Source organism: Mesoplodon densirostris, chromosome 6 (assembly GCF_025265405.1).
Source record: "Mesoplodon densirostris isolate mMesDen1 chromosome 6, mMesDen1 primary haplotype, whole genome shotgun sequence".
Taxonomy (NCBI): domain Eukaryota; kingdom Metazoa; phylum Chordata; class Mammalia; order Artiodactyla; family Ziphiidae; genus Mesoplodon; species Mesoplodon densirostris.
This window is the reverse complement of record NC_082666.1, coordinates 27,904,461-27,916,405: the sequence shown is the minus strand read 5'-3', so window position 1 is coordinate 27,916,405 and position 11,945 is coordinate 27,904,461. Positions and strand designations below refer to the sequence as shown.

Genomic DNA, 11,945 nt, shown 5'->3' with positions numbered 1-11,945 from the left:
CTTGCCCTCTGGCTGCTTTCTATCTTTGGTTTCGTTGACAGTCTGAAGTGTACATTAACTGTTTCATTGACAGTCCTGCCTTCTGCTGCAAAGAAGTGAGGAACCCTGGAAATTGTATCCCATTGGATTTTGAGGAATTTTCCATCTTCAGAAGTAGCCTATAAATATTCAACTGGGCTTCTGTTCTATCTTCACACTCTCTCTGAGATATATCACTCAACTTTTTTTTTTTTGCTTTTTTATCTATCATTTATTCTTTCACTTAATTCCTCAAACATTTACTGAACGATCACTATGTGCTCGCACTATTCTAGGAACTGAGAAGTAGAGTGTTGAACAAGGTATAATTCTTGCCCGTGAGGAATACTTTACAATCCAGAGTAGTGCTGTCCAGTAGGATATTCTGTGGTGATGGGAATATTCTATAGCTACATGGTCCAATACAGCAGCCACTAGTAACATGTGGCTACTGAGCAATTAAAATGTGGTTAGCGTGAATGAGAAGCTAAATTTTAAATGTCAATTTCATGCATTTTTAAGTGAATTGAAATTTAAGTAGCTGTACATGGCTAGTGGGTACTATATTGGATAGAGCAGAAAAGGGAGAGACAGATAAAGGAGCAGATTTTGACAATATCCTATGCTAGGTTTGTAATGAGATGGTTGCTTAGACTAGTAAATAGATCGCGGGGTGGTGGTGAAAGACTTTGATTGAATTAGATGATAAAGGGTGTCAAACACAAAGGGAAGTCCAAGTCCAAGACTGACAGGTTCAGCTGGAAAAGAAATAAGGAGCCCCTTTTAGATTCAGACAGTTTATTACTTATATAGGCAGTGAAGGCAAGAGGTGCCAAGGGTGCAGCTCTCTGGGTCCTTGTCTCACCCACCGAAAGGATGGCACTGAAGCAAAAGGAACCAGACGTTTTCAACAGAGTTGTGAGATATTCAGTGGCTGAGGAGCTGATCCTAGACTGCAGCTCAGTGGTCCTAGAGCCTGCAGCTCTGCCCTAAAAGGGTGTAAGTATGAGATGGAGAGTCCCATGCCTCTCTGGAACCAGGGAGGTGGATGGGAAAGCTGCCTCATGGAAGCCTCCCACAAGATAGGGAGAGACAGATGGGAAAACTGTCTTGTGAAGCCTCTTGTAAAGACTGCTTCTCATGCCATGCTCCTGGGAGGATCACAAGGCATTCCACCCAGATTTAGGTCATATGGTGGTTCAAGCTGTGCCTGTGGAAACATGGAAGATCTCCAGGGTGCTATGGTAGAGCCATTCCCTTGCAAAGAGTCTTAAGTGCTAGGACAAAAGATTTAGACTTTATCCTCAAATGAATCTGGCTGCCACTGGAAGTTTAAAGCACATGAGAAAATTGATTATTTTTGAGTTTTATAAAGATCTGTCTGACAACATTGTCGAGATTAGACTGGGGAGCAAAAACGACTGTAAAGAGAGAGAAAGAATTGGGTAAAAGGATGAGAGTTTATGGGAATGGAGAGGAAAATCCACAATCATTTAATGAATACATGGGATGTGAAGGGCTCCTGTGCAGTGAAAGTGACAAAGACACATCAGACAGGATCCTGCCTTCAAGAAATTTACAGAGTAAACAGGAGAGAGTACACACAGCATACATGACTCATTAATATTAGGTTCAAGAATTAGGTGCTCTGAGTGACATGGTAGAGAGAGAGCCCAGAGGAGGGACAGCCCTCTTCAGCTGGGTGTCCCCGTACAGTGTAGGTGCTTCATTGATGATGATGACAATTGAGTATTGAACAGGATAAGTTTTAAGTCTTCTTACAACTTATTTTGAACATCTGTGAGGGACGGGCCCTGGCAGGCAATAAGCCTTAACAACTAACAAAGATATTAATCCCTATAACAGTATGTGGATTAGTTGGGATCCAATTAGAATAAGACAATAGAAATGGAACACAGGGAAAGCAGGAAAAAATCATAAAGATTCAGCATAGTGAGAGGTGACAAGGAGAAGGTTTGAGGGCAGGGTTAACTTGCCATATACCACTGGAAATATTAATGGCTGAGTCCTCACTCCCAATTCCCATCCCACATTCTTGTATTTTTATTTTACCTTGTTTTCCTTCTTCCTCCAGAGGGAGATCAGTTGATACTTATTGCTTCAGGAAAGAGAAAAACAAAAATCTTTTCCTGGCCTTTATGTTGCAAAAAGCCTAATAGATGATGTGAATTTCAGAAGTCACAAATGGGTGTATTTCGTTTGGTCCATGCCTTGGGTTGTTTTTTCCTTTGGTTGGTTGGTTGTTGTTGGGTAGTTTTGTGTGTGTGCATTTTTTTTTAATAGAATACATTTGAATGCCTTAGATGGGCAGGTAGTCTTAGGTTCACTGCAGTCTTACATTTTGTTCATCTCTGTCCTGTATCTACAAATTTATATTACCTGCCTGGCCCCTATAGGTATCCGAATTTGGAACCACTGGTATCCATTGTAAAACAGGTTTAGAAGAATGCATAGTCACATATGAACAGGGTCTCCCAACCCCAAGTCTCTGAGCACTGCCACAGTCACAGGGAGCTTCCTTGAGCTCCCAGGAAAAGCAGGATGCCCTGAATTCTGTGATTATATCTCTGCCATCTGGAGGAACAAGGACTCAAAATAGAAATTACTCTGAATCTAGAAAAATAGAAAAAAAATTACATTTCATGCCCATGTGGGTTTGTGGACTAAAGTTTACTCCTACTCTTCCATTACTACTCCTGCCACCCTGTACACCAGGGTATATATTTAACTAAAAGCTTCAGAGTTAGGGAAAGGGAAAGATGAAGTTAAGGTCAAAAAAGAAGTAGGAAAGAAAAACAAGAGGGGGAGGCTAGGAAAAGAATGAGCTCTCTTATGTCTACACTCATTTGGGGAAGATAAGTAAGCTTTATGTGTAGGGTCAGACGGTACTGGTTAAAATTCTTGCTTCATCATTAACAACATAGGCAAGCTTGGGTAAGTCATTTCACTAGCTGAGCTCAATTTCCTAATTTACAATGTAAGGATAATAATAATTTTTTATTCCCACAGGTTTTTTGCAAGCGTCAAGAGAAATAATGGTCATAAAAGGGTCCTGAAAAGTGAAAAGGCTTTACTGTGTGGATTCATATTACCCAGTGACTAGCCATTAGTAAGCGCTCAATAGTTGTTTGCTGTTACAGAAAAAAGGGAAATGAGGGGAGAGCTGAATTCCAAAGGCCACTTAAAATTACCAGCCCCTTTACTTGTCAAATAATTGTGATATTTTATTTGTCTTTTCCATTTTCCTGGAGCCATTGCTGCATTTTTTAGTTGTTTGTTAAAGACCATGACCAATGGAACAGGACAACTTGTATTACCAGCTGATGTAAATTCCACTGATAAGCAGCTTCACGGTAAAGACAGACTTTCTCAGTGTGTGGCCTCTTGTCAGATGACTCAGAAAATGGCAGTTCTCCATCACTAGTCTTCTGAGTCTTGTCCCTAATCCTTCAATTCCCTTCCTCCAATTTTAAATTTACCTTCAAATTTATCACTCCATTGGACCATCAGACATATTTGTAATGCTTACTGAAATATAAAAGAGTTTCATAATAAGTAACAAAATGAGAAAAATTCCCTAAAAATAATTCTGTATGAAAATTCTTACACTATCCACACTTCACAATGTTTACAAATAATGACAAAGTGTCAGGGTGCAGCTGACTACAGTGTGTAAAAATTCATTTTTCGGAATGCCACTTCCCTTCCATATTACACCAATAGAGTTTGTTCACTCCTTTAACTCCGTCCATGGAGCGTAAGGGGAGTTTGGAGGAGGTAATTCAGGAAGGAGAGGCACACATCAGCCCACCATGCTCTTCCCCACATTGAGCTCGCCACTAGCCATCAACAGCCTCCCCTAATCTTGCATCCCAAACTGAGAATGGTCTCAGCCAATTGTACGTGGTCCTTTCACACACCACCCTATGGGGCTGAACAACATGTAAAGGAACAGCTCAGTCACTGTCTCCCTCCATCATTGCATGCACTAGCATCACATCACACTTGAAGTTCAAAAACTGTTTCTCTTCTTTCCAATTAAGAGCTCTTGTGGAAACCCTAGTGACATTTTGCAGAGCCTCAGAGCTCTTCAGAACCCCAGTTGAGAATCCCTGGTGTATAGGTATCAAATCTTCTTTCGTGTATGTGTGTGTGTGTGTGTGTGTACATGTGTATGTATGTATGTATTTATTTATTTATTTTTAGCTGCGTTGGGTCTTAGTTGCAGCACATGGGATCTTTTGTTGCGGTGCTCAGGCTTCTCTCTAGTTGTGGTATGCGGGTTTTTCTCTTCTCTAGCTGTGGTGCGTAGGCTCTGTAGTTTGCAGCATGCGGGCTCTCTAGTTGAGGCTCCCGGGCTCAGAAGTTGTAGCGTGCGGGCTTAGTTGCCCCATGGCATGTGGGATCTTAGTTTCCCAACCAGGGATTGAACCTGTGTCCCCTGCATTGGAACGTGGATTCTTTACCACTGGACCATCAGGGAAGTCCCCATGTGTATGTATTTAAATCCTGGATTTTTCTTGTTTCTTGAATATATAAGGGGGTGTTATATAAAGAACAGATGGCACAAGGCTTGAATAAGTCTGAGGTCTGATAGACTTACAATCACTTTCTGAAGAGGTAATCTGTCAAACTTTGCCTTGGATCCCTACCAAATCTTCATGAGGGCACACCCTATCTTGCCAGCCTGTGAAAAGTGACTTTGTTTAGCCCATGTTCCAAAGGCAGTGACTGTGGGATTGCTGATCATGTGGCTGCTTCCTAGTCTTTGGTCAGGAAACCTGAGACACCATTCACAAGCACACACTGGTGACTCATCAAGTGACCTCTCTCTCTCTTACTCTCTTTGTTTCACGTGCTCTTGGGAGAACGCCTGCTTCTTATAGGAAGTTTCATTATAATCTAACCCCTTGCATATACCTTGGTGCAAATGGCAAAAATCTAGACATAGAATACTAATGACCATTATGGGGAATTTCTGAGAAGTCAGAATCAATAACTTAACACATTTAACAGGAGCTCCAGAAAAATTAGGAGACAAAAGAGTAAGCATAGTCAGCTAAGTGCTGAGACCCCAAAATAAAATTCTAGCTCTAAGATAGATACCTTTCAAAGACTGAAGTCTTCTGAAACCTATCTTCTTCCATCTCTCTTTTCTCTGACACTTATTTACATAACACCAGACCTTCTAAATGACCTACCCTTTCTTTCTTCAGGGGTTTCTCAGGATAGGAGCAATCTAATTTCTCTTTGTCCCTGTATCTTTCTCTCTTTCCTCAAACTCCCATACTCTACTGCAAGACTGTCTTTCTGTGATTATCTGGATACAGCTTCTGAATTTTATGGATACAGCCACGTAAAAGGAGTCCAAGGCTAAGACTAGGCTGAGGCAGGAGGACACCTAGAGTGCAAAATTTCAGGACTTCAGGGGCTTGGTCATGCAAGTAAATTTTGCTACCTAGGTGCCTTCTTGCTTCACCTTTAGTCCGTACCTTGATAGAGTGACTGGTGACTCTGGGTCTCCATTCCAAATTGGCAAGGGGGGAACATCCCTGGCACATCTTGAATCAGGTATCCAGTCCTGATCCTGTCAGCAACGGTCCCCGGGGTGGAGGTCACATGGTATAAACATAGCTGCTGAGTGTCCATCTCTGGGCTTTAGGGAGCAATTCTCAGATAAAGAGGGACCATGACTTGGGAATAGACTCTAATATTTTATATTACAAAAGCACTATATAAGTAAAGTATTTTAATTACATTTTTGGTGCTATTTTTTCCTGCCCCTGTTACGAATTTCATAACTCTGAAGCATGTACATTGTATAATTTACTATATGAGTATCAATAGGATTCCTAAAGTTTTAACACATAGTTGCTGCCCTTGAAGAATTTGCAGTCCACCTGGAAGAATAAGACCAGCTTCGGGATGCACGCAGGAATGCAGGAGAGTAGTTATGTTAATTAATTCAATTTGAAAATAAAATCTGTATTGAGTCAATAAATTATATAGAAGTTTTGAGAAGGAAGAAGAATTTGTGGAATAGGGCACGCAAGTACCCCTTCTTAATGATCTCTTTTTGGGAAGAAGGAAACAGAAGATACAGAGAGTTATAGGAAGGACCAGATCAGAAAATACCAAGGGAGCACTGAAATGTCACATGGGACATGGGGTGTTCTTATTTATATTACAGGTCCCATTTCCCTGATACATATGAAAGACCCAGGAAGTTTGAATTGATGCCACCTTCTTCTGCCAAGAACTCTGCTGGTATTGAGGGAAAACATTCACAATCATTCTATTTATTCCATATTATTCTATTGACCATGAGTTTTGAAATGGTCAGTAATGCTGGTTGTTGACGGGGGTCAGGTGGGAGGGTGTGCGTCCTTTGCAGAAAATCACTTTCTTAAAAGAAGCACAAAATGCATTTTTCCTTGACCCTCTCTTTCCTCCAAAGACCCCCTTTCAGCAGTGAAGAACTGGGCATTAAAACCCCTCTTCTGCCCCTGCACTGCCAGAACCTGTTTATTTTCTCCAGAATCTTTTCTGCTCACAAATCTAAACCCCAAAGCCTTCACTTTGCATTCCTCTGTAAAATAAAATCAAGGATCCCTTGGAGGATCCAGCTTTCTGAGAGGACACCTATTACTACCATTTGTGTGAAGATATTGTTTGAAAAATGATGTATACCTATGTCAAAGTTTCATATGAGAAATTTATTTTAGGAAAATATTGGAAAGGTCTCACTTTTTCCTTTCCCTTGAGAAACTGGTAACCCTTTCTATGAGGCTAATTAGAACAACACAACTGAGAGATTGCCTTTTTTCCTTTGGCTGTCATTCATTCAGTGTCTCTGATGCTAGTTCATATTTTCCCAGATCCTATTTTATTTTTATTTGTTTATGCCTCCTTTATCTATAAACAGGTTCAAATACTTTGTGGAATGAGGTATAGAAGAAAGGAGGGAAAGTAAAGAAAGAAGGAATGTACAGGGGGAGGAAGGAGGGAGAGAGTACCCCAAATTTTGCTCCTAAAATGAGGAGAGTGTGAAATAGCTGATCAAATGTATATTTCATTCGCTTTGCTACAAACAATATTTTATATTTATCACTCCGTTGGAAAGCCACAAAAGCAGATCATGAAGTTTTATTTTCCCTTAAAAAGAACAAATAATGGGAACTCTGAAAAGAGCTGGCAGTCCGTCTTACAATGGCAGGGAGGGATTGGAAACTAAAAAAGGAGAAAAGAAAGAAAGAAACAACAGCGTAACATGTTTCTTGTTTATGTAGGTGTGGGAGTTGAAAAGCAGCACTGATCCTTCCAATAAACCCTTAATCATGCATTACCCCCTCGGATCCTAACAAACACCAGTGAAATAGGTCACCTGGGAATGATCTCAACTGAAGATATGAAGCTCAACTTACTCAAAACCACAAAACTAAGATTTCCTACAGTGTTGTAATGGATAAGACAGGAGGCTGTAGTGTCAGACCTAGCTTGAGTTTCAGGTTCTACTATTAATTATTTACAAGACTTTGAGCATGTCACTTAACCTGTTTCCTCATATGTAAAATGAGAATAATGAGTACTGTCTGCACACCCTATTTTCCCTCCTCCAAATGTCCTGTGTATTTTGCACTAGTATCCAGAAATCTGCCTTGGCCAGACCTAATATAAGCCTTGTCTGGGCCTCTTCCTTGGAACTGAAGTCTCCAACTCAGAGTTTTCTCTCCCACTGCAGGTCAGGAAATACCACTTGGTCCCTTTGCCGGTTGCCAATGTTCCAGCTGACAGCCACCCCGGCAAGTGCCCTCGTGGATGAGCCCGTGCACATCCGAGTGACAGGCCTGCCCCCACTGCAGATGGTGACCCTCGTGGCATCTCTGAAGGATGAGAAGGGGAATCTGTACCAGTCCAGAGCCTTCTACAGGGCCAGCAAGGCTGGTGAGCTGGACCTGAAGCAGGATCCTGCCTTGGGGGGCCACTACGTGGGGGTCCACCCTATGGGCCTCTTCTGGTCTCTGAAGCCTGAGAAGGCTTTTGAGAGGCTGATTAAGAAAGATGTGATGAACAGCCCCTTTTGGGTCACTCTGGATCTATATGACTCCGTTAATTTACAAAAGCCAGGGGAGATTCAGCCCAGGGCCAGCCAGGTGGTGCAGCGTTGGTTCTCCAGCCCTGAGGTGCAGCGGGTGCAGGTCCAAGAAGGTCGTGTGCGAGGAGCCCTTTTCCTCCCTCCAGGTGAGACTAATCTTTCGTGATCTAGAAGACATGGTTCATGGAAATAAAAACAAAAACAAAGAGCAACAAACTGTTGGAGAACTAGTATTTCCCACAGTATTTTAAAAGTAATAAGCCGTTTCGTTGTGTGTGTGAAGGTGGAATTCATTCTGCTGAGCCTGTACTTTTGCTGCTACCTACTTGACCCTCTTGTTACTCTTTCTGAGCTCATTCTCTTCTCTTTTTTCTTGCTGTTAGGGGAAGGCCCTTTCCCAGGACTCATTGATTTGTTTGGGGGCATCGGGGGTCTAGTTGAATATCGGGCCAGTCTTCTGGCTACCCGTGGCTTTGCAGTGCTGGCTTTAGCATATTTTGCCTACGAAGACCTGCCCAAGCAGTTGCAGGAGGTGGACCTGGAATATTTTGAGGAAGCTGCCAACTTGCTACTAGCTCATCCCAAGGTATTAAAATACTTTTCATTTTACCTGGCAACATTATAGCCAAAAAAAAAACCTCACAAATGTCCGTTCTGCCTATATTACCAGTCTGTTTAGACTTGGGCACAGCACAGTTGAGTTAAAATGCAGATAATAATACATACCGTGTAGGATTGTTGGGTTGATTAGGATCAGCTTAGTGCTTACTGGCACAAAGGAGACAATAAATGGTGGGTATACTATGATTCCCTTCATTTGCTAGTTCAAAAATGTTCAAATATCAGGTATTTCTTAGACTCTATGCTAAATACTTTATATGCACTATCTCATTTAATGCTCATAATTACCGTACAAAGTTAGTACTTTTGACATGGTCCTCATTTTTCAGATGAGAAGGCATACCCATCTCAGTTAAGTAAGAGGCCAACACCCCACGGCCAGTAAGTGACAGAGCCCTTGGGGCAATGTCTTTGCTCCAAACCATTAAGTCATCCTGACTCCCCAACTTACATCGTTCTCTCCTGGAGCCTTGACTCTTCTCAAGAAGAGATAGGAGATGTTTCCTATTGGAGCATCACCGGTATCCTCATCTTCAGTGTTACCGTCATCATAATCAAATATACGTGTGATTTTCCTAAGCATATTTGGCTCTGTTTAAAGGATTGCCTAGAAGGAATTAAATCCCAGGTAAAATGTTTTCAAGTTAATTTTTTTTTCACTTCAAATTTAACTATTTGTGACATTGTATGAGGAGAAAGGGCAATTGCCAAAATTCAATTTGTAGTTAGATTCCACAGAAGAGGTTCAATTCCCACCTCTGCCCCTTGATACTGTTGTAACCTTGAGCGAGACTTACACTTCCTGAATCCCCGTTTTCTTGTTGGAGGGCCGAGCATATAGTAAACGCTCAATGAATCCACCTTGGGCTTCCCTGGTGGCGCAGTGGTTGACAGTCCACTTGCCGATGCAGGGGACACGGGTTCGTGCCCCGGTCCGGGAAGATCCCACATGCCGCGGAGTGGCTAGGCCCGTGAGCCATGGCCGCTGAGCCTGCGCGTCCGGAGCCTGTGCTCCACAATGGGAGAGGCCACAACAGTGAGAGGCCCGCATACCGCAAAAATAAATAAATAAATAAATAAATAAATAAATAAATAAATCCACCTTGTCACCTGTGCCCATCTGGTTTCTTCCCTCTTCCTTTCCCCACACCGTCAACCCATCCCAAAGTGTTTTAGGTTCTTTCTCAGTACATCACACCCTCTTCACCCTCCATGCCGCTGTTTTAGTCCCTCATCATTGCTCAGCTGTGATGCTGCAATAGTGCATTAATCAATTTCCCGTCTCCAGGTATAGCCCTCCTCCCTCACTTCCCAATCCACTCCTCACGTGGATGGTTCCCAGATGTGGATGCACACTGGATTTCCTTGGGGATATTTTATAGTATCAGATTCTTGGGCCCACTCAGACCTACTGAAGTAGCTCTCAAAAAACTGGATCTCAGAAAGCTCAAATTTTAAAAGGTTTTTTTTTTCAGGTGATTCTGATGATAGAAAGGTGCTGGGGATACCACTGTGAGCAAAGTACACACACAGAGTCACTATGTATTTGCTATTGTTTGTCCAGAATGCCCTTCCTTTCCTCATTCGTCCCTCAGACTGTTTCCCTTCCCTCTGGTCCCTGGGCCCACCACAAAGTTAAGGACTCCCTCCTGTGACCTACTACTTTTCCTAGTGGACTGGGAACTGACATTCAGTTTTTTACAGAATCCAAGTCTTTCATCTTTACACTCCCAATCCTTCCAGGATTAGCCTTTGTTTTAACGAATATGCAAATCCTTTGTAGCTGTAAAATGCTGTTTAAATATGAATTACACTTACCTAATATTTGAAAGAAACCAGGACACCTCTTTTACTAGCTGGAGAGAAGAATTTGATTCTTCAGAAATCTTACCTGCCTCTGCTCTTGTGATGTCTAATGTTGCTGGTGTATTAGACCCTTTTTGCCTTTATAGAGCTCTGCTTTGGGTGAAGAGTTTTAATTTCTATTTTTTCACTTAATCTTCACAACTGTCCTACAAGGTGGGTAATATTATGACCCCCATAAGATAGTAAGGCTTAGGGAGGGTAAGTAGGTAGTATTCCCTCTCAGTCGCAAAGCTGGTAAACAAACCTTAGTGCCAGGACTCCACCCCACATTTTCAGACTCTTCCCATCATACTAGCTTACTGGCCTGTAGCACAGCTCCTTCTCAGAGAATGTCCTGTAATGGGTTTCCTTTATTTTCTCCTTCAGATCCAAAAGCCAGGAATTGGAGTGATCTCTGTGAGCAAAGGTGCAGAGATCGGGCTGGCCATGGCCTGCCACCTGAAGGAGGTGGCAGCCACTGTCTGCATCAATGGGTCAAATGCCATCTTTGAATTTCCGCTCAGGTACCGGAATCTGGTTATAACACCCGTCCCCTCGCTTCCGGAGCGCATGGTGTTCAACGTCATGGGCGCTTTGAGCCTCCGTAACTACAAGGGGAACCCCCGAGATGCACTGAATCAACACAGTGTGCTTCCTGTTGAAAAGGCCCAGGGTCCGATCCTCTTCATTATAGGGGAGGGTGACGAATGCTTCAAAAGCAGAGAGTACGCTGAGCAAGCCCTGGACCAGCTGCAGAGGCACGGCAGAAGCAGCGGAAAGATGCTGCTCTACCCCGGGGCGGGCCACCTCATAGAGCCGCCCTATTTGCCCCTGTGCTATGCGTCCTGGAGCCGCGGCCTCTTCTGCCCCATGCTCTGGGGTGGGGACCCTGTGGGCCACGCGGCAGCCCAGGAGCACGCCTGGGGAGAGATCCAGAAATTCTTCAGGCAACACCTTGTTCAGAGCAGAAGCACACTCTAAGGGTGTTGATAGGGGAGGGGAGACAAAAAAATTGTATAAGGCAGGGACGTGGGTGGGGGAGGGGACTCCTGATTTCTCTAGATTCACAGTTATCTTGAATCAACTGGAAGGAAATTGGACAAAGTCAAAGAATCAGGTGCATCTGAAATATTTCTAACAAAATTGTATGTGCTTTGAATTTTTGTAAATTGAATCTTGGTTTATATGCACCAGGTACGTTGCTATTTCAAAATTGTGATACCCTTGCAAATTGAATAACCTTTTGTACCCCGATAAGGGAAACCTTGGATCCAGGTATTGCCAATCTAGATGAATGTCCTGGAACTTTGAAGTCACCTGTGAAATCATTTTCTGTTTAAACCAT

At 42.8% G+C, this 11,945-nt stretch overlaps 1 protein-coding gene across 1 annotated transcript; it reads left to right on the top strand.

Moving 5' to 3' along the window:
- Positions 1-7,817: 7,817 nt before the first annotated feature.
- Positions 7,818-11,581, top strand: LOC132492082 (acyl-coenzyme A amino acid N-acyltransferase 2-like). Its single transcript, XM_060101294.1, has 3 exons — positions 7,818-8,280; positions 8,518-8,720; positions 10,988-11,581. The coding sequence occupies exons 1-3, from the start codon at positions 7,818-7,820 to the stop codon at positions 11,579-11,581; spliced, it is 1,260 nt and encodes a 419-aa protein (XP_059957277.1).
- The last annotated feature ends 364 nt before the right edge of the window (positions 11,582-11,945 follow it).